Source organism: Spinacia oleracea, chromosome 6, assembly GCF_020520425.1.
Source record: "Spinacia oleracea cultivar Varoflay chromosome 6, BTI_SOV_V1, whole genome shotgun sequence".
In the NCBI taxonomy this organism is placed as follows: domain Eukaryota; kingdom Viridiplantae; phylum Streptophyta; class Magnoliopsida; order Caryophyllales; family Amaranthaceae; genus Spinacia; species Spinacia oleracea.
The window spans coordinates 121,895,619-121,918,341 of record NC_079492.1 but is presented as its reverse complement, the minus strand read 5'-3'; the positions used below and the strand labels follow the sequence as shown (position 1 = coordinate 121,918,341).

General features: G+C 35.3%; 4 protein-coding genes across 6 annotated transcripts in view; 1 reads left to right on the top strand and 3 right to left on the bottom strand.

Annotated features, from left to right (window-relative positions):
• The first annotated feature begins 3,478 nt into the window (after window positions 1-3,478).
• LOC110791330 (pentatricopeptide repeat-containing protein At3g57430, chloroplastic) overlaps window positions 3,479-22,723 on the top strand; it is a 31,148-nt gene continuing 11,903 nt past the window's right edge. Inside the window, exons 1-11 of one of the 3 annotated variants that reach the window (XM_021996081.2) lie at window positions 3,479-6,273; window positions 6,678-6,816; window positions 10,298-10,490; window positions 11,268-11,337; window positions 13,404-13,503; window positions 17,605-17,722; window positions 20,162-20,296; window positions 21,149-21,180; window positions 21,334-21,409; window positions 22,006-22,086; window positions 22,183-22,454. In XM_021996081.2, coding sequence (XP_021851773.1) covers window positions 3,547-6,237 — 2,691 coding nt within the window. In that variant the 5' untranslated portion in view covers window positions 3,479-3,546 and the 3' untranslated portion in view covers window positions 6,238-6,273; window positions 6,678-6,816; window positions 10,298-10,490; ... (6 more) ...; window positions 22,006-22,086; window positions 22,183-22,454. Of the gene's footprint in view, window positions 6,274-6,677; window positions 6,817-10,297; window positions 10,491-11,267; window positions 11,338-13,403; window positions 13,504-15,442; window positions 15,560-17,604; window positions 17,723-20,161; window positions 20,297-21,148; window positions 21,181-21,333; window positions 21,410-22,005; window positions 22,087-22,182; window positions 22,455-22,723 lie in introns of those variants that run through there. The other 2 variants (XM_021996082.2, XM_056833188.1) reach the window with 2 other exon arrangements.
• Window positions 7,879-8,997, bottom strand: LOC110791331 (monothiol glutaredoxin-S1-like). The gene has a single exon (XM_021996083.2). It carries the CDS (start codon window positions 8,853-8,855, stop codon window positions 8,532-8,534), a length of 324 nt encoding a protein of 107 aa, XP_021851775.1. The 5' UTR covers window positions 8,856-8,997; the 3' UTR covers window positions 7,879-8,531.
• On the bottom strand, window positions 13,645-14,274 carry LOC110791336 (monothiol glutaredoxin-S1). Its single transcript, XM_021996088.2, has one exon. It carries the CDS (start codon window positions 14,128-14,130, stop codon window positions 13,822-13,824), a length of 309 nt encoding a protein of 102 aa, XP_021851780.1. The 5' UTR covers window positions 14,131-14,274; the 3' UTR covers window positions 13,645-13,821.
• Window positions 19,538-20,275, bottom strand: LOC110791335 (monothiol glutaredoxin-S1-like). Its single transcript, XM_021996087.2, has one exon. It carries the CDS (start codon window positions 20,072-20,074, stop codon window positions 19,766-19,768), a length of 309 nt encoding a protein of 102 aa, XP_021851779.1. The 5' UTR covers window positions 20,075-20,275; the 3' UTR covers window positions 19,538-19,765.

Genomic DNA, 22,723 nt, shown 5'->3' with positions numbered 1-22,723 from the left:
GTTCATAGTATGCCTATTTCGAAATCAGCAATGGTGGGAATCGTCAAGTCAAGCTAAATATGTATGTATTCCTCCTCCAGATCAACTGCCAAAGTTTTAATAAAAGAAAACTAGAAGACTAATGCAAGAAACTCAATATTTCACACATACTATTGAAAATATCTCTGAGATATGATGCAAATAAGACTTTTGTTTGAAATCAACTTATTCACCCCATTCTTTTTAGCAAATTAAGTGCATGTTAAGGTTTTTATCAAAAGACACCTGAATTCTTGATAAAAAAACATCTATTTTATCATTGCACTTGCATATTTATAAATGGAAATTTACAAACAACTACATTTACTTTATTCAATTTTATAAACAACTACTCCCTCCGTTCCTAAATACGTGTCCAGTTCCCATTTATAGCGTTCCCTTTTATGTGTCCACTTTTCGTTTTTGGACATAAAAACTTTACCAATATACCCCTTAAGTTCTAAACAATTACACACAATACCTAACTCTCCTAATTATTTGTGCCGAAAAAATATTAAAATAATGAAAAAAAAGAATTTTTTTTTTAAAAGAGGGAAAGTCAGGTTTGGGGAACCCAAAGTCACGTTACTCCACTCTCTCTCCTTTCATTTTTTGTTTCATCTCCTCTCTCTCTCTCCCCTTCATTTCTATGTTTCATCTTCTTCTTCATCTTCTTCATCTTCATCTCGTCCCTCCCTGTTTCTTTCTTCCATCTTCGGCCCTCTCTGATCTATCTCCCATCATCTCTTTCGTCTCCCTCTCTCTCCAATTTCACCCACAAATTTCTAGATTTTGTTTTAAATGGTGAAATTTGACCATGAAAATTTCAGATCTGAAGTTTTCATGGTCAAATTTGACCTTTTAAAACTCGAATGTGACTTTGGATTACTAGGTATTTTGAAATTTTGAATTTTTTTTAGTTTATTTTGGTTTAATGACGATTTTTGGGTTTGTTGGTGATTTATTTTTATTTCTGGGTTTGTTGATGATTTTTTGTGATTTAATGGGTATTTTTTTTCTTCTAGGGTTTATGATTTTCTGGGTATTTTTTTCGAATTTTGGGTTAGTTTTAGTTTCTCCGAGTTTGTTCGAATTTTTGGTTGTTCCGAATTTTTGGTTGTTCGAATTTGGGGTTAGTTCGATTTTTTTGTTCGAATTTGGGGTTAGTTCGAATTTTGTTGTTCGAATTTTTTGATTATTTTAGTTTAGTTCGATTTTTTTTGATAATTAATCTTAGTTTTGTTCGATTTTTTGATGTTTTGTTTTGATAATTATGGGTTTGGTAATTTTCCTGGAGTTGATAATTATTTTTGATAATTTTTGTTTGGATAATCCGTGAATCTGTGTGATTATAATTCTATTGGTTGATGGATTTTTTTGGTGTAATTTGATTGGTTGCTTTGGTTGGTAGTGGATTGATGATATGGTATTATGCTTGTTTTTCTGATTTCTCTCTCTTTTCTTTTTGTACTTTTAACATTATACAATTATCTACTTTTTCCTTTCCCTAAAAAAACATTTCCAATCATTACCTCTTACACACCATTCAATTTTATTACGGTTATTTCATGAAATACCCCCGAGTTTTGAAGTAATTCACCAAATGCCCATCAAGTTCCAATAATTCACCAAATACCCCTGACAATTGACTTAATGCCCCCAAATACCCTTACGGATAACGGTCCGTTCGTCCGACGTTAGCCTAGTTTCATAATTCACCAAATGCCCCTTTTTAAAAAATTTATTTCACCAAATACTCCTATTATTAAACTAATTTCACCAAATGCCCCAACCTTAAAAATAGTTATTCTGATGTTCTAACGGCTAGCTTTTTCGTTTGAAAATTAGTCGTTGCTTATTGTTTTCTTATGCCTTCTTGATCCACTAAAGTTGTGATAATATCTAAAGGCTAATTTTGAACAAACGTAGTACGAAGAGAAAATAATAATGTTGATTGTGTGTTCCACTCAATACAAAGCTACGCAATTTATAGGTATCAAAATAACAAACTAAGCCTTATAATAAGGGAGAAAGATACTTGTGAAATGAATCCAAGCAACAAAGAAAATCAATGTTCTGATTAACGAGTGGGATATCTTGAAATGACAATTTGTACATTAAACCCAAGGCATAATCCAAAGAGAAGCTACTAGGAAACTTATTCCTGATTTACAGCTACGATGCCAATTATGAGCTTTGGATCTATTGATGTCACAAGGAAATTTGACAGACATCAACTCATCGTACACAAATTCAACTCCACCGCTTCAACCCAGGGACGGGAAACACTTGAGGAGAATCTCAGAACCTGTTTCGAGCTCCTGTTCTAATAAGGTCAGTGGAGGAACCAATCTCACTATTTTCCTTTTCTAGCAGTTAATATTAACAATTTAACATTCCTAAATTTCGACAAGCATCAACTAGCGGGCCAACTTGTACATCCAACTCTATACCAATAATAAGACCCTGCCCTCGGACTTCTTTCACATGTTGTTTGCCTCCAAATTTCTTTGCTAAGAGTTCTCTGAAGTCTTGACCTTTCTTTGCTAAAAGTACTTGCTTACTCTCCTGAGTCCTAAGTTCTGCCTGTCCATCCCAAACCATGACATAAATAGGATCAGCCTTTCTTCATTTCAAAATCAAAGTAAGATGCCTTGTATTGACATTACAATATTAGCTTTTTCTTCATTTGCTTCAAGTCCTATTGCATCTTACTGTTTCCCCTATTTTCAGTACTTTCTCCTTCGTCTAAGCTTCCCCTGTATTGTCCCTTCATGCTGCTGCCCTCTGTTTTCTTGCTCAACTACTCCCTTGCACCATCTCAGATTGTTGCAAGGATCACACTTGTACACTTGTAGCACAACCTTTGCGGATTGAGTGTTGTATCGGAGCTTCAGATGACAAATTTCCTATCACAATAGCAAAATTGGTTAGGTACTCTAATATATGTGGACTCATTGTGTGTGGATGATGAATTTGAAACAAAACTCATGACACAAATCTAATGCAATTAGAAAAACAAATAAAAACAACATCTAAATTACAAGAAACATCCAGAAAGTGGGTTTTTATAGCCAAGCAAGACCAACAACTACTTTTCAAACGAAAAAACTAGCCGTTGGAATATCAGAATAACTAATTTTAAGTTTGGGGCATTTGGTGAAATAAGTTTAATAATAGGGGTATTTGGTGAATTATGAAACTAGGCTAACGGCGGACTAACGGACCGTTAAAAGTAAGGGTATTTGGGTCATTAAGTCAATTATCAGGGGTATTTGGTGAATTATTGGAACTTGATGGGCATTTGGTGAATTACTTTACAACTCGGGGTATTTCATGAAATATTCGATTTTATTAATTACCGTGCAAATGTCCAAAGTTGACATATATTTAGAAACGGAGAGAGTACCTTATAATTATTCGCACACTTTAAACTTCACTTTAAACTTCAACTACCATAACTACCAAATATATTCCCACACTTTATTCCCACACTTTAATCCCTTACCTTTAAACTAATCTTCACCAATGTCCTCTTTCACTCACTTCCTCTCTCCTACTCTACACCCCCTTCCATCTTCCTCCTCTACGCTATCTTCTCCCCCAAGCCATCAAAACCGCTCACTTTTGCAGCATAAACCTTATGCAACTCTAACTTCCTCTGCTCCAATTCCAAAACCCACTTCAGAAATCCGTTCTAAGCATTCATGGCTCGAAACCCTTCGTTCTCAAGCGCGTTCTGGGCTCCCCCTAGAAGCTATTACCACCTATATTTCCATGTTAATGGAGGATGTTTTACCGGACAATTTCGTATTTCCCGCCATTTTGAAGGTGGCTGCGGACCTTTATGATTTGAATTTTGGGAAACAGATTCATACCCAGGTAGTTAAATTTGGATATGGGTCGAAATCAACTACTGTGGATAATACCCTTGTGAATATGTATGGGAAATGTGGTCATATTAAAGCTGCGTGTAAGGTGTTTGATGCAATGTCTCAGAGAGATCAGGTTTCGTGGAACTCGATTATTTCGGTTTTGTGTAGGCATGAGGAGTGGGAGGATGCTTTGGAGGCGTTTTGGGTTATGCAAAGGGAGAATGTTGAGCCTAGCTCGTTTACATTGGTGAGTATTGTGTCGGTTTGTGGGAAATTGGGGGTTATTGATGGGTTGAGGCTTGGAAAGCAAGTTCATGCTTATAGTTTGAGGAAGGGTGACATGAGTACTTTTACGATCAATGCATTAATGTCCATGTATGCGAAGTTGGGGAAGCTTGATTGCGCAAAATTCTTGCTTTACACGTTTGAGGATCGAAATTTGGTTACTTGGAATACTATTATAAGTTCGTTCTCACAGAATGATCGTTTTACAGAAGCATTAGAGTTCTTGAAGTTTATGGTTCAAAAGGGGGTTAGGCCGGACGGAGTAACAGTTGCAAGCGTTTTGCCGGCATGCTCCCATTTGGAGTTGTTGGATTTAGGAAAAGAAATTCATGCTTATGTGACGAGAGATGAAGATTTAAGTGATAATTCTTTTGTGGCTAGTGCTTTGGTTGACATGTATAGCAATTGTAAACAGGTTACAAGTGGTCGCCAGGTGTTTGATAGCATCGAAGTGAGGAGTATAGCTATTTGGAATGCTATGCTAGCTGGTTATGCTCTAAATGGACGTTTTGAGGAAGCAATGAAGCTTTTCATACAAATGCTAGAAGGTGCAGGGCTCTTCCCGAATCCCACCACAATGGCAAGTGTTTTACCATCTTGTGTTCACAGTCAAACATTCTTAGACAGAGAAGGTATTCATGGTTTTGTAATAAAATTGGGTATTAGTGGGAACACATATGTAGAAAATGCTCTTATGGATATGTACTCCAGGATAGGAAAGATTGAAATTTCTAAAGGTTTGTTTGATAGCATGGAGCATAAGGATATTGTCTCTTGGAACACGATGATAACTGGTTGTGTTGTTTGTGGACAACATAGTGATGCTCTTCTGCTGCTCCATGAGATGCACCAACTTAATGAAAGGGACAATAGTGATCATGAAAATGAGTATGATAGAAAAACTTTTCTTAGAGCAAACTCAATTACCCTCATGGCAATCATTCCTGGTTGTGCTTCCCTATCTGCAATGGCTAAAGGGAAAGAGATCCATGCTTATGCTATTAAAAATAATATGGCATCAGATGTTGCTGTTGGAAGTGCTTTAGTTGACATGTATGCAAAATGTGGATGCTTGACTTTATCGAAAAATGTATTTGATCATATGCCAAAGAAGAATGTGATAACGTGGAATGTGCTAATCATGGCTTACGGTATGCATGGGCAAGGAGAGGAAGCACTTGGTCTCTTCAGGAAAATGGTTGCTGAGGTTTCCCTGGGTAGTGAGGTGAAGCCCAATGAAGTCACATTTATCGCTGTATTTGCAGCTTGTAGTCACTCTGGCTTGGTCAATGAAGGCCTAAATATTTTTCACAGTATGAGCGATGAATATGGGGTCAATTGTACATCTGATCACTATGCTTGCTTAGTGGATCTGCTTGGTCGAGCAGGAAAACTAGATGCTGCATATGAATTCATCAATAGCATGCCTGCTCAACATGATAAAACTGGGGCTTGGAGTAGTTTGCTGGGTGCTTGTCAGGTGCACAAGAATGTAGAGCTCGGGGAGATTTCTGCAAGGAAGCTCATTCAATTAGAACCACATATCGATAGCCATTATGTTTTACTTTCCAATATCTACTCATCTGCTGGGCTTTGGGAGAAGGCAATGGGAGTCAGGAAGAATATGAAGCAGATGGGTGTGAGAAAAGAACCTGGATGCAGTTGGATTGAACTCGGTGATAAGGTTCATAAATTCCTCGCAAGTGATGCCTTTCACCCACAAAGTGACCAGCTGCATGGTTTTATTGAGCATCTTTCAGAGAGGATGAAAAAAGAGGGCTATGTTCCGGACACTTCTTGTGTTCTTCACAATCTTGATGAAGAGGAAAAGGAGAGCCTATTATGTGGGCATAGTGAGAAATTGGCAATAGCATTTGGCATCCTAAATACGCCGCCTGGACGTACAATTCGTGTTTCCAAGAACCTTAGAGTCTGCAATGATTGCCATACAGCTACAAAGTTTATTTCTAAGATTGAGAAGAGAGAGATTATTCTTCGTGATGTGAGGAGGTTCCATCATTTTAAGGATGGAATTTGTTCCTGTGGGGACTACTGGTGAACAATGCTTCATTCATTTCCCTGTCCTTACATCAGTGTATGAAAATCCTCCTCCTACACAAAACGTATATTTCAGTTCGTACTTGTATCAGCTGTATAAACTGTACCATTACCATTATTTGTTGCAAAGACTTGTATGGAGAAGTGGACATACAAAACACTGTCTCAAAAATATTGGTCACCACAAGCTTCTCATTTATGATTTCTTGCATTTTCTTCTCATTGCCAAGCTTCCGAAATGAAATTGTTTTCACGATGAACTTTATAAGCTCCAGTTTTTATATAAACATAGAGAATAAAGACACAAATAAAAGCGGAATCTCTGAAGCTTCGCAAGATAGACTTCATTAACTATACAAATGTCTGTGAAGCTGATGTGATTATGTTTTCTAACAAGACCTGTATGTTTATTGTGATTTTTCTCATTTTTTGTATGTGTAGATGCTGTGGCAGAAGATAAATACATGTTTAAAGGTCTCTTTTAAAGGTAACATTGTAATCACCTGCTTCCCAGAGGAGCGGAAATCTGCTAGGGTGTTACTTGACAGCATCTAAACTCAATGGCTTGATCCAAGAGCAGGTAAGTATCTTTCTGGCTGTTATTTCATTTTTCTTGTGATATATTTCCAAAAGCATATAAATGTCTGCAGAAATGCGTATTTCCTAACGGTTTGAAGCATATAAAATGCATATGATGCTAGCACATTTAGCGATCTGCAGTGTTCAAGCATCCTAATGAAGCTTGGTCATAATAGAAATCGTTATGTCCAGCTATGTCATACATATTCCATTTGATGATTTTTGTGACATTACTAACTGTTACCCCTTCACCTGAATTAAACATTTGCTGATGTCTTAATAGTATTTTCATTTGGAGTGAAAGTCTGGAGTTAAAGTACGCTGTAATAAGCTTCAGAAGCAAAATTAACTGTTTTTGAAACATGCAAATGTAGTGGGATACTCTATTTCTAGTAGAAAAAATTCCCCTGCATGATTCCTTGCCCCAAAGATTTATGTCTTTGTCTCTCTTCCTGTTCATTCCTTGTTTTACTCTTCTATGTGCAATACTAATGGATGACGATGAGTCTTCCCTTTATACATGGGAAATGCTGAATTGATAAAATGGAGGGAAGTCTCTTAAGCCAAGTTCATCCTGCTTTGATTTTAGAGATAGATATTTTTTATTTTAATATTTTAAGCTATTAATTTTTTTTTTTGAAATTATTCTTCGTGATGTTTTATTAGTAGGTGTAGATCTGATGAGGTTAGTTGGTCTGCATGGAAAAGAATTTAGTTTAACAAACATTCAGAATGATAGAAAAACAGAAACTAGAAGTACTCTGGTTTTAAAAAATGTTTTGTGGCTGCAGAACAGCTTCTGCCAACCTATGTGATCACCCTCCTGGTGAGGAGGAAGAAAAATTCATGATTTTCTTATTATTTTCTGCAGTGTCTCGAGGGAATTATAATAGAATCAGACGTAAGTCTGGTGGAGAATTGAGAAAAAAAGGTTTTTATTTGTTGCATTAAAATGTCAGTACCAGTAGCTCTGTGCGTTTATCAAAACACAATAACACCATTGGATGTGGCATTTTTCTCTCTTGAATTCCATTTTGTTTAATTCGCTGATCCTGTGTTTCAGATACAAAATGGTAATTTGGAATAGATTTATTGAAAAAACTGTTTGTACTTTGAAGACATGATTGAAACTGGAGGAAAGTTTTGTTTCATCTAAGTATTGGAACTCTGTAATCCTCTGTGCCAGTCAGTCTCCTATTCTTTCAAATTATGTCCAACTTTTTTAGAAAAAGTACGTAAGAGCTTTCCTTGTGCCATTGTTCACTGATTTATTGGCCTTTCTATCTTTTACATCCCTGTGTGGTACATTCTCCTCCTGCCTTCGTATTTGTTGTACAGTTATCGGTTGGTCTGTATTTTGCTTTACCCGTAAAAGATATATATTTTTCATTCTTATGACGTGGAAGAGAAAAGTAGGGGGGGGGGGATTGAGCCATTAGAAAACAAAGCATCGTATTTCAGCATTTACACTTTCAAATAGGACAAAATTGTCTTAATTCATCACGATCTCATTGCTCATTGTACAATTAAGCTTTGAACTGGTGGTTCACCGGTTTCCTTGGCTCTTTATGCTAATTCTTGGTATTACTTGCTTCCCTTTTTCCTCTCCTCTTTTGATCTAATGCTACATAAGCTAAGAAACTAGTCAAAAAACAGGTGTAAGAAAGGAACACAAATTACTTATCCCCTCTTAATCCTAATCAATTGGTAGAATCATTAATTGGTTCTGTTCCAAACCCATATGGCTCCAGCATCCATCAACATGGGGACGAGTTTGCCTTGGACTTGGAGGCTTATTATGTCGTTTGCCCCTCCTATGAGCTTTTGGCCTATGAACACAGCTGGTACTCCTGGCTTACACCCAAGCTTTTGTAATGATCGATCTATTTCACTTCCGTTTGGAAGTTCATCCAGCTCATACACTGTTGGGTTTGCTCCATAGCTGCTTATTAGTTGTTTCATGGAATGGCTCATGCAGCAGGAGTTCTTGCTAAAGATAACCACTGGTTTGTTTTCCACTAGACGGTTTACTGTATCCATGATGTAGCTAGTTACGACAACTATGATCTGATAGGAAGGGGAGGTTTTAGCAAGATAGGCGGTGATTCAAATTTTTGGTGTTTGGTTTTCTCTGTTTGAAAGGGCCAATTGTTCTCTGCGAGTGTATCAAACTATTGAAGTAAAGGCCTCTATTTATAGAGTGCTAGTCTAGCATTCCTAAGTATTTACCGATAAGGAATCTAGTGCACAGCAAAGCAAGTCCTTTTCTATTCTTGGTTAACTCCATCAGTGGTGGATGATGACATCTTTCTCCTTTTTAACTCTACCTGGCAATCTTTCATTGTATAGCAACTTGTACGTTAGGGCATATAACTTAAGTAGTGGTGCTTTGTTGCCCAAGGACATATGATTGTCTTGTTGTGTCTAGTAAAGGACAGTACCTTAGTATCAGAAGCTCCTATTAGTAAGAGGGACAGTTGATAGATAATGACCTAACCCTTATCGAATTTCACTTGAGAAGAATTTTCCTTTCATTAGTTTGTTAACTATTTTTCTCTTTGCAAATTAAAACCTTGTTACTAGAGGAACTTTCTGAAACCTAGCATTGCTATTAGTATATACTTCCTCCGTTCCACAATAGATGCATCATTTCTCATTTGCGCACTATTCATCAATCAACTTTGACAACCTTTCTTTCACTGTTGTGTAAGAAAAAACATAGTCAAGTGAGATCTTGTTAAATTCGTATTAATGCAAGGATTCCAAATATCAACTTTTTATAATTTTTATTTATACGCATGTAGACATATTAATTTTCAAATAAGAGCGTTGGCATACGTGCAATGAGAAATGATGCATCTATTGTGGAACGAAGGAAGTATCTTCCTGTGAACTGTTCAGGTGAAGATTGAAGATCATTTTTATATTACTGTTATTTTCTTTTAAATTCTTCCTCTCAACAACAGAAAGGAGATAACTAGTAAAGAAGAGGACAGAAATTCAGGTTAAGAATTAGGCGTTACCACTGTAAACTTCCCTTTGTATGGATTACTAAAATCTGATGATAATATAAACCTGTATGACTTTTTACTTCTGGACATTTATCAGCATTTCCTTTCACTCTATTTCCCTTCTCCAGATTGTCTGCCTTGTGCTTGTTAATTTCTTTTTAGACACCATATGCGCTAAGATTTAAGTACTAATCCAAAAAATTAATATCTTAAAGTGAATTAAATTGCAAGCTTTGTTAATATTAAAAAACAATTTGCACACATGAAGAAAATGGAGTTCTTGTGAAAAAAAAATTAGCTGTCAATTTAAGCAGTATGTCTGCGTAAAAGACAAATTAGACCATACGCGCCAGGTTATGCAATTTACACTAAAACCGAAGTAGATGTTGCTGATACTTGCATGTCATAATTTAATTGGTTTTATGTTTATAAATATTCTTGCTCTGTAGTGATAGCTTCAAATCGATGCAGATATTACTGAGATTCCAATGCTTTTAGTTACGGATATGCCTCATTCAAGAGAGTTTGTGAAAAAAATCCCTTGTTCAACAATCTGCTGTCTAAAACTTGTGTAACCAGCTCAATGTATAGCCAAGGGCCAAGTTTGTTCCCCACTTTCTGTGTCAAGCTAGGGACAACTGACCTCTTCGCTTATGAGAGAAAGGTATTCTTCTATTTCAGAGATTCCCTGCTCTTTCTTTCCTTTCTTTCCCCCCAATTTTTGGATTAGTGAATAAGAAAAGATAATAATTAGAAATTTCTCTTTTTTTTTTTTGCATAACAAGAGTCTCTTGCGTTTTGACTATGAAGTTTAGAATCAATTTTTTTGTCTGTACCGTTGGTTTGTTTTTTTGCAATACAGGCTGAAAAAGCTTTGATCTTGATTGTAATTATTAATTTGCCGTTTAGCCCCCTTTTTGATGATTATGGTCGTAAAGTTGCATTATCATCTTAATTTAAATAAAGCTTGACTTCTTAACAGTTCCATTTTTTTTAATTTGTACCTGTTATAAAAAATGATGACGGCAAGTTGAATTGATTTTGACTTATGAAGAGAATCTCCATAGATAATGGCCAAGTACGGAAGGGTCTCCACTATCATACTTGTACTCATCTTATCTGATGCAAAAAAAGTAAAAAAGACAGTAATGCAAGAGCGACTCCTCGCATCACATAAACATGATGATACGCAATTTGCCAAATTTGTGATCCAAACATCTGTTTCTATATTTCTAGAGAGCTCATTGGTGAATTGTTCTTACTTTATTGATGCTCTGATGAATAAGATGCTGCAAAAAAGGGATTCTTATTCTTGATCCAGAAGGAAATATACTCATTCTTATTGTGGCATACGTAATATTTTATATAATAAAGGTTATTTTCTGAAAGCACTATTATCAATTCTTCTTCTTCAAAAGCTTTACTTTTGACATCAGATCAGATATGCAGGACAACCTTTTGTAATGTCAGATAAAGATCCCTGCTTGACGTGGCTTATTCACATTAAATTGGTAGGGTTCTTCCCTCTTTTTGTATTTTTAACTAGTCCTTGTTTTTATCTCTTTACTTTTACTGGGTGCTTTATGGATGGATTTGCTAAATTTTCTCATAATCTGTAGCATACACGCATCTTAAATTTCACCTTTAACTTCCTTTCTGCTGTATTATTTGCAACATATAGAGTTCAGAGTTGTAAACAAACTCGATCTTTTAGGGAAGTGACTTAACCGCCCATTTGGTAGGTCAGTAGGTGGGAAGAAAAATGGCGTTGTGGTACTAAGGTCACATGAAATTTTGCGTTGATAAATCCTTTGACAAAATCTACCCTAAAATATCTGTTTTCCTCGTAAAATTTTCATTGCTTCACTAGTACAGTCATTCTTCCAACTTCCAAGTAATAATTAATGTTTATGAAGAAAAACACATACTTGGGGTTGGAAACTTGGAATTACATTGCGATAGACATTGGAATAGGTTTTATCTACAAAACTACGCACCAACTTATGGCCATTACCATATTGTCGTTACAAATATGGTAGTCATCAAATGTATTATGGATCAAACTTCGTATGAAAAACACTTCATCTCCAAACTACATGTACTTAACAGATATTAAGTGGGTATAAATGTCCAATTAATAACAGAATGTATTGAAGTAATTAAGCATGGAAATAATATAGGGTTTTGACTTTTGAGTCATAGTTACAGTTGCAATTGCGGTGACGGATATGTTTTCCGGGAGCGTACTTTATTGTGGTGTCGGGTTACGCTCTGTTAAAGTAAGTGTGAGTATTGTGTCACAACGGAAGATGAAGCAAAGAGCTTTTAGTTTATAACCCAAGTGGGCTACTCCTCCTATTGCCAATTGGTTTGAAGATGGAACCTCACTTGGCTCTGTTCGTGGACTTCTGTTTCCTCCTTGATTCCGCCATCTGTTATAACACCTTGATGTCCTATGAGTTTTTGTCATACGGGCTGTATCAGTGATGTGTAGGCTGATGCGTCACATATTGCTGTGAATCATTCGCGATTTCAAGTCTATTTACAATCCAAAATAAGTAGAAATTGTGACAATTATAAAACTACGAATAAGATTAACAGAGTGCTATTTGCATTCGATAATTTCTTGTACTATCCCTTCCTTCACTATAATACATCATCTTTCCTTCATCAGTAGGATTTCCACTATTAAAAGAATAAGAGAAGGAAATACCTTGGCTAGTAGCCTTCACATTTCTATTTATCTTTAGACCGCAACTGCATGCTCTGTTTGGTATTGGTGTTGCTCTTTTTTCTTTAAAGACACTTTTATTTTCTTTAGCAAATGTTGCAATTCGAAGCATATAGGAAAAAATTGCAGTCGTAGACTCGCAGTAAGAGATACAGAGAGTGCAGACTTGTTAAAAGGGAATCTTGATGATATTATGGCATTGCAGTGTGAATTGATAAGTTGAAACATTTCAGTCTATCACAGTAATTCCAGTGAATTTAAATATGGCTCATAAAAGTAGCTGAAGACATGAACTTTTAATACAACATTGTCGTTCAGCATGCTTTTACTAGCCAGTCCTGTAGTCTACATCTGATTCAAAGCCTTGCTCATGCATATATGATCGAATTGTGAGGCTACACTCGAGATTTATATGACCTGCATCACAATTCACAAGCATGGAGCCATTTCTGGAAAATTGTGGACTAAAAGTAGTGATACTTACTAGGTTTGTGTGTGTGTTCTTGACTGTTGTATGCGTGAAATTTATTTGTTGGTATGTACATGATTTTATATGTATGCTTTTTTACTTTTTGTTTTGAGTGATTGTTTAGGTTCTCCACTCCCATTAAGTTAATTGATGTTCATCAGTTCATCCACATTGGTGCTGTTTCCTTTTTTGTTTTCTTAATCTACTGCATTGCTGTTATGAACTTCACAAAAAGTCTGTTTACATGATTATGGTGCAGTGATATAATACTGATTCCTTGAAAATTCTTTTTTCCGAGACCTTAGTTCCTCTAAAAAGAGAAACTTTCAGCAAAATATGTAATTATGTGACAAGTTGGATTTTTCTTTCCCGCCCAGGAGAAGGAGTTGACTGCTCAACAAAAGACCAGGTGAAGATCCTTAAGGGAGTGAAAATCTGTGTTTGCAACGCTTTTATACATACGAGGGAATAATAAAGGTAAATATGTTGGTTAATGGTTTATATCAGACTACTAGCTGAAAATTCAGTTAATATTATTATATTCAAGCTTATTCAGCTGCATGAAAGAGTGGGATTCAAAGGAAGGAATTGATCCATATACATGACATGTTTATAAAGTTGTGGAAGTACTGGTAACTTATATTTCATTATAAATGTTTAATCTTGATCTACAAAACTGGTTCCAGCCTTGATCTGAGGACTGAACTAGATACAGAAGTGAGGCTTTTTTTAAAAAAGTTGAGAAAGTGAGTAAATAGAAATGAAAAATAATAAAATTGCAAATTTGATGCATTATCAAACCCAGATAGCCTTGGCTTCCCTTAGCAATGGTACCAGTCTGCCTTGAACTTGTAGGCTTATGATTTCTTTAGCTCCACCAACATACCTTTGTCCAATAAAGAGTGCAGGAACACTGGGCTCTTGCCCAAGTTTTTGCAATGCACTATCAATTTCGTGGCCCTCGGGAGTTTCATCGAGCTCATAAACTGTCGCATTTGCTCCATAGCCGCTGATAAGTTGTTTCATTGAGTGGGACATACAACAGGAAGTCCTGCTGAATATCACTACCGGCTTTTCTTCTACTAAACGTCGAACTATTTCCATAGTTAGAGACTTAATCAACGTTGGGTGTCTTTTTTCTTTCGGATTTGGTGGAAGATTTATAAGATGAGAAGCCTGAGATGATGATGTGATTTATTTTGATACTTTGAGAGGCTGTTGGTTTTATGCTGAGATTTATGAGTTGCTACACCCATGTATTTATACTGCTCGGGCATTTAGTAAAATTCCTTACGTAGCTTCCTGTAACCGAAAGGATAATAGGGAATTATCCTGAAATAAATCCTTCCTATTTCACAATGTTGACACCTCAAAATCACAATGTGAAATTATGCTCACCTTTTTTAACCAGATTTTTTTTAAAGCCATATCTTAGAAGTACCTCACTGTAGAAACCCAAAAGTTTTGCTTCCAACTTTGATTCCTGATGAAATCTCTTCCGTATCTCTTTCCATTAAGCTACATATAAGCTAAGGAAATGCAAACCTCTGAGAAAGAAAGGAAATGCTGTGTGATTCATTTAGATAGTGACTAACTAAGTAACTACGTACCTGTACAAGATAACTTCTTTGGGATTAAACTCATATTTTATAATTATCATGTGATCATTTCATAACAGTCTGTTCGGTCTGATAGAATATGTGAAACTAAGTACTCCTCTGTCCGAAATTAACAGTCATATTGTCCTAACTTCTCAAAAAAAAGGTTTCGCCATAATTTCACTTAAAAGCCTATTTTAACAGCTGGTTTCTTCCCATCTTTTTTTTACCAGTCCAAGTGGGGATTAGTTTGAAAATCTAAAAACAATTTATTTCTATTTAACATGCAGCATCTTTTACTGAGCATCCCAAATTAGCATATGTAACTATGAATTCATGACAAAAGGAGTTATAGTTTTTACTTATTCAATCACAGGCTAAAGGCAAGAATGATGCAGAGTACAATTCAACTCGAGTTCTGATTAGAGTTCAGCTGTTAGTTGAGCCATATTCTCTGTACAAAGTACAAAATTTTTCATTTTACCCTCACCTAGTCACCTTATATTCTAATAACAATAACAAATGAAAACTCCTTTTACAGAGTAATACGTTTCATTTTTAGCTTTATATATACTGCTAAATTAATGTTTATTCAAGCAGTTTATCGTTCCCCACAATTTTAACAATACCTGATCTGAATATGTAGAAATTTACAGTACCTTCTGTTCTTTTCGTTTACGGCTAATCTATTTTTGATCACTTGGATTTTTCTCTTTTGCATAATAGTTTATTATATTATTAGTGGATGAAATATGAACCAATACTACGTATTATTAATTCTGAATTCTGATAATAGTTCAAATTGTTTAATTGTTTAGGATTTAATTCATAAGTGACCAAGAATCTAAAGGACTATTTCTATTCTTCAAAAGTGATCAGATATCTAAATGTGGCCGTACCAAAAGTGGAAATTCATGTGGTCCAAAAGGCATTTGGTATGTAGTTGGCATTGCACAAGTTCTGAAGTAATTGCCTTAATATATATTCTCCAACGAATGGTAGGATTACAATATGCTTTTCTTATTTTTTCTTTTTCTGTCTGCAACTTTTCCAATACCTTTGGCTATGTAGGTGCCAAGTATTTTTGTAAATGGTACGAGTATGAGGCTCTACATAGCCTTTTAAAAACCATTAATATGATAAACAATTGTTTTCGTCCCCTATGGTACCTTGATGTGGGTACGATTGTGAGTGTCGGGTATGAATACTAACTCTCTCATTTCCTTTGTTTATGTTGCTACAATAAATAAGAAGATTATTTAAGAACGGAGGGAGTATACACATTTTAAATTGACTTGTTTGCTATTTGTCGTTAAAATTTATATCTCACCCCAAAGTATTTGGGAAGGTTCTCATTACCTTGTTGGGCATTGAGTGTCTGATATGAGTACAATAAAAAGCTGAAGTACTATACTTTATCCCTTTGCTTGAGCCAAAAGCATGGAAAAAAAAATACAACTTTTCTGTTAATAGAATTCCATTATTAAAAATGAATTAAGTCATAAGCACTGAAATAATGAAGAAAATCTTTCCAAATATGGCATCTCTAAGGTAATTACTTTTTACACATTTTGATCCCATCTGTTGAATTATTTAATTTAGTTTTGTATTGGGTTTAGTTTTTGAGAAAAAGGCGACCACTGACGAGCATCAAAGGTGTAGCAATTTGAAGCTTTTTAGTGCATAATATATATGATGCCTGACAAACTTAAAAAAAGAATATGTAGTCATGTTAATTAATATTGTATTTTTTTTTTTTGCTTGTGGACTTGTGGTCGTTGAAAACTATAGAGAAGTACAATAACCTTACCCTGTATACCCTAACAAGTGAGTGAAGTGAGGTACTCTACTTCATGCGCGCTCTCCTTTTATGCGCTACATCTATAGGTTCCATCAAATTACCTCCACATTTTATGTTGAAGATGCTTTGAAAGTGCATGGTATACATTAAAAGTGCATGGTAAACTAGTAAAAACCAATTTGAAATAGAGTAAGGTTTCAAATAATTTTCAAAATATTTTGTCTCCTTTTTACCTAATTAGCTTCTGTTTTTTCCTGTTTCTTTTGTTATAAGTCTTATTTCTTATGTTTAGATTGTGGGATTTCTCTAGCTGTCATTTGATTTAGTTGCTTCCTTACTGACTTACTGTAAATCTTATAAATAAACCAGAGATCTGTAAAATGTTACTTGATGTGTAGTTGTGCTGTGTATATCTGCAGTACTAAAATCTTAAGCTTGCGTTTCTTAAGGATAAGGACATGTATATAACTGACTAGTCCTAGGAATTAAGTTAGATGGGGATGATCCCAGCAAGTGGAATGGTTTATTCCCTTATCATGGCTTCAGACGAAATCTTTATCGAAAAGACATATGACTTGAGAAATCCTGAAATGACCACCATCCTGTAACTTACCGACGTGAAATTGGTTTATTCTGTAAGAAATTAAGACCTGATAAGAGTGGTGACTGTAGGAATATGGGAATAAAAAAATTATCCATAGAATAATCTCACTTGTACGGTTAGAAGATGCAAAGATTTTTGTAATTTGTTTCCAGTATTGCTGACCTTGCTGTTGATAATACAATGATTTTTTTTCTTCATGATAATAAACTGACTTAAAATTATATTTTGGTACCCATAGAGTATGGGACTCACAACATTTTGATGAGTTACAACTTCCGACACTATTCAAATAAAATGGTTGGTAGTATTATTTTTTGAATATTGGCTACAATGCAACCTTTTACACCGGTTGGAATTCAAGGGCAACAAGAAAATGAGAAAAAAAGGAAAAAAGCGCACAAAAAGGAAGAAAAGGGGAAAAGTTAAGATCCCTGATTTTGTCTTAAGTCGAGAAAATTATGTATTGAATTCCTTGTAGATTCATGGTAATATTAACACAATCAGCTTTCCGGGAAGCTAAGGGCCAAATTAGCCTAGGGACAACTACCCTCTTAACAACGAAATATGTTTTGCAGGAAGGGAATATGCTTCCTCAGATTGATTACATCTGCTGGTACATTTATACGGACGGAAAGCAAAGTTCATCATGCAACATATTCTTTTCTTTCCTGATCCATGAAGCAAGGATGCAAGGTCAGTTCTTGGCATCACACAAAGATTTTATTTTATGCTCTCTAATAAGATATCTATTAATATATTCACTATGCAACTTGCTATAACTAATGAAGTGCTATCATCATTTTGGAATACCCATTGGACATTCGTGCTTTAACTAACTCTCCTGATACCCAAAGGAGTAATTTCCTGTTATACAAATCAGAGATTATTATCTCATTGTTTATATGATGGTTAATGATGGATTTTTGTATCATATTCTATGTGCAACTATGTGCACAAAAAGTGTGACTAGCATATTATATTCTTCAGTTAGATGTGGAAGCTCGACGAAGTGTGTAGAGAGTCACTGCTTTTCGCTTCATTTCTTGTGGTTTCTTTTTCTTTATTCAATATGAGGTTTTCCATTCATTTGATTCTCATTCTTTGCTAAAGTTTAACAGTGTGAAGGATTTTGGATCGTAGCTAGCTTGTCTTTTTTGGTCATAACATCTCTTAGGCATTTTACTCATCTACACATCACTTAGGTTTGCCTACATTAGTCGACCACACTACTAATGTCGGACAAAGATATATGTCTAAGTGCTAGAGCTAGAGTGCTAGACTGTAACTCTGTGTCTGTTTAAACTGAAGTGTCCCTTAATGTCGCAGTGTCACGTATCTGATACAATGTTTGTTTGCATAGTGTTACGATATAATTTCCAATTGAAGCTTACTAAATAAACAAGTATCTTGGAAGATCAAATACCAACTAACAGAAGCTTGTTTTGACATAGATGAAAAATTTGTTTGTTCTTTGGTGAGACTAGTTCTTCAGAAAAGAGTACGAGCAGAACTGTTCCAACTAACAAGAGAAACCTTGTTACACTGAAACCTTTTCCTGCATGATGGAGTAGCTAGGTCCTTTCATCAAAACCACTGAAAGACGAACATGTAACTGCAAGGGACCAAACAAGATTAATCCCCCACTTTGAAGTTTAATCCGCTAAGAATCATCTTGATTTCTCATTAACATCGAATTCGGGTAGTCGTCATGTACAAAAAACCTGGCTTTTGCAGCACATTAGTCCAGTTATTGCTTCAGGATAACGTCTTATGTAACATCATTATCTAGTGACTTGGTTTTGCCACTCTTTTATGTTTTCTACACACACCATTTCACTTAAGAATCTTCTGTTCCAAGACGAGATTCCTAGTTTATTTACTAACTCTATTGTGTAACATTTATTTTCCTACTGTTAAGAAATCTGATAGAGGTGGAAATAAAAGACTGTTATAGGAAGAATTATAACCATTTATTATATGAATAACCTAGTCATGAAAGACCGAAAAAAATCGAACATTTCGTAAAGGCGATGAGAGAATCAACTCAAGTACTCATATGTGTACATGAATAATCAATCATCATAACACTTCAGTGGACAAGAACACCATTTTTTAAGTTTTATGAAGCCTTTCCACTTTACCAGATTTGTTACAAAGAAACAAGTATTAGATATTATTTAATGTGAATTGTTGCCTTATAAGTTATAACCTATGAAGTTTGTTAGAACTAATTCTAATGTAGTAGGCTATTTTCCTTTATTCCTTCTACTCTTGGTGCTCCATGGTATTTACGTCTGTGTCCTTGTATGAATAATTGCTACGCCATCCTCTAGTGTCATCGTCTCACTATTTTTTTCTCCAAATTGGGACTGCTCTACTATAGATTTATATGACCACTCTGATGTCTGGCATACATGATGCTGAATCTTTTAAATGAACTGAGACAAAACGAAGTAATACATTCTTGTGGAGTTTTACAGAGGTTCAGTTAAATAGATATTCCATTACTTGAAATTTGAAAACACCATGAAACGTAGACTGCTTCTTACATTAGGGGCTAATGTCAATTACCCTTCCATCCTACCATGAAAAAGACAGGTAGAAGGGAAACAAAACCGAAGAAACTAGATCCTTCTTAGTTACAAATATGAAACTTATAGCAACAAAAAAAGAAAAAAAAATCAAATCTGAAAATTATGGCATTGTAGTTTTCTTGCTAAATGTAGTTCTTTTATTCTAAACCCATAAAGCTCCTGCCTCCTTGAGCATTGGCACAAGTCTTCCTTGAACCTGCAGGCTAATAATCTCTTTAGCTCCACCAACTAATATTTGCCCTATAAAAACAGCAGGAACACTTGGCCTAAGCCCTAATCTTTGGAGCGCTTTATCTACTTCTTGTCCATTAGACATGTTATCCAGCTCATAGACTGTTGCATTTGCTCCATAACTGCTTATGAGTTGCGTCACTGAGTGGCTTATGCAACAAGAACTCTTGGTAAAGATTACCAAAGGCTTCTGCTCAACAAAGCGGTTCACAACATCCATTGCTTATAATCTTGAATATTGGTGACTTAAGGTTTTGGGAGGAACGAAGAGTTCTTATGTTGTTGTTTTTTTGGTTGCTTTGTGAAGCTTCTTCTGGATACAAAAGAGAAGCAGGCAGATGAGGATTGAATTTGGTGCTGTGAGAAGGATTCACAAATGGACTTGTTGCTGTTGCTGTGAGTAAATGTGAGCTAGCATGCCATCTATTTATAGTGTAACTAGGTAAGTACATGATACCTTTTTATTGTCCTGATATCATGTTCAAAAGTTATGGAAGAAACAGTACTCAGTGGGAATCCTTTTATTCCAAAATATCTTCTATCAGTCTTGACAATGACCATAGTTCTTCTGAGCACCTAGTTTTTTATGACTTCCTCAGAAATCAATGAAAAACATTGAAGTTTATCAAACGGAATCTTCTTTTTTGTTACAGATTAGAGTAACAGTGTTTCCATTTTAATCATATATTAATGATATCCTTTGTAAAAAACTGATTGACCGTACATGATATAGAAGTCATGTCTGGATTCGAAGTATTATGAACTTTTACGCATCACAAAACACCTAAGAACTTCCTCAAGATATTCTCCATTAGCTAGAAATGCTAAAATAGGGATTAGGCAGCAGAAACTAGTAAAAGAAAAGAAAAGGGTTTACCTTTGGAAAAAAATTTCTTTGATAATAGTGGGCATGTTGAATTGCAAAGATTTAAATCATGTTTCTCTATAAACAGAATTCGCTCGTATCCATGGTGTGATTTGGATAAGGAAATTCGTCGTTTTGTGTTCATAATAAGGCATTTCATCAATTTTATTTCTCTTCACGTTCAACAGACGGTTCCTTTAATGGTTCATGTTAGCCGACTCCAATCATTTTGGGACTAAGGCTTGGTTGTTTCTGTGTTGTTGTAGCTAATGTAATGATACTAAATACAGAACTGACATGAATCTTCTAATGATTGGAATAGTTTTCGCGAAATGGAACAGGGAACCAAGTATTATTAGTTTATTCAAGCATGTAATGAACTACTTGCAAAAGTGGCCTCTATGTCTTAATCTTCACCATTCTGTGCAGGACTGCAGGGTAGAAACTATTTCATTAGACAGGTAAAATACATCATGGAAAAAGGTATTTCATTAATGCTGAAAGCCATATTAAGATCTTGTCATATGCAGGGTCGAAACTATTTCATTAGACAAAGATAAAATGAATATATAGTGTGAACAGAGTGTCAACATGGTCTATTCTGGATCATGCAGGATAGAGCATGAATTGAACGTGTATGAGGCGTGTTGGGGAAGTAAAAAGGAAGGCAAGGATGATCACAGCACACAAGTGAGTCGAATAAGGTTCTGTTTGTTTTATTATTTATCTTTTTCTGCCTCTTCCGTGCAATTGATGATGTGGAGCTGTATCTGCACATAAATTGCAGTATCGTCTGTACAAGTCGAATTGTACTTGGGTAGATAGAATAAATGAGTGATTGCGATAGCCTAGTGGAACCTTGATGTAATCAGGATTAGATACTATCACTTTCTCACACGTTCACAACACAGAAAAAAATCAACTCAGTCACTCAATACCGAGTAAAATATTGTCACAGGAAAAAGGGCAGCAATTTTGGCTTATCGATCTGATCTTCTGATTTGTCATAAGTTATTCTGATTTTCCATCTCTTTTTTTTATATTCTTAGCGATCAATATGCATGAATATATAATTGCATTCATAATGGTGTCACTGTATAAGAATTTACGTTAATGTTACTATGCTAAGGGTGAAAGGCTAGAATGCCTATTATGTGATTATGAGAAATTGAAAAAAAAAAAAGTTAAAATTTTAAAGAGAATATGAGCTTATCTAAATTGATTGGCTGATTAGATAGTATAGTGAAAAGTTCTCTGCTCCTTGATTGTCTATTGTGCCACGACAGACAAGAACATGAGGGATTCATGCAGCAAATCTTTTGCTTTTGGTGGAAACGGTGTGGAAAATTCACAACCTTAGCAGTGAGGTATGAATATTGGCATCTTAATTGATTCCCGTCGGCTTTATCTTTAAAGAAAGGTTCCATTTTGATTTACTATCATCATATTCTTTTGATAAGCAGAATTTCAGAAACAATATAGCCTCTGGTATTGTAAGACAGCCCTACGAGAAGCGAATGGCCAATTCATTTGGCAACCTTTCTATAAGGATCTAGGACAATCTACTCTTATCAACGAACTGAGGCCTTAGGGGATAAGGACATGCCTGTGTCAGAGGAAGTAGGAATAAAATCAGCTGTACTTCAAGTACAGCTGGAATATCAGCTTTGAGTCATTCATTTTCGTAAACTACGTGTTTAAGATTCAAGAGATCACTGCTTTGATATCTAAATCAGTTACGTACCCTGAGATTCCACCTTTTCCTTTCACTCATTTCTTTATGTTCAGAAGGAAAAAATGTGATTTTTTTATGTTATCTAGACATTTTTATATAGTGAATGAGGAAACTTGATGTAGCTAGTCGTGTTTCCTTGACATGCCTCAACTTCAAATAGTCAATATTCCCACTTTGGCTTTCTGACCGTACTTGGTGTCTGGTTTGGAGGATTCCATTTCCTTGGAATATAATTTGGTTGATTTAATAGTATTTAAGGCATCCCTACT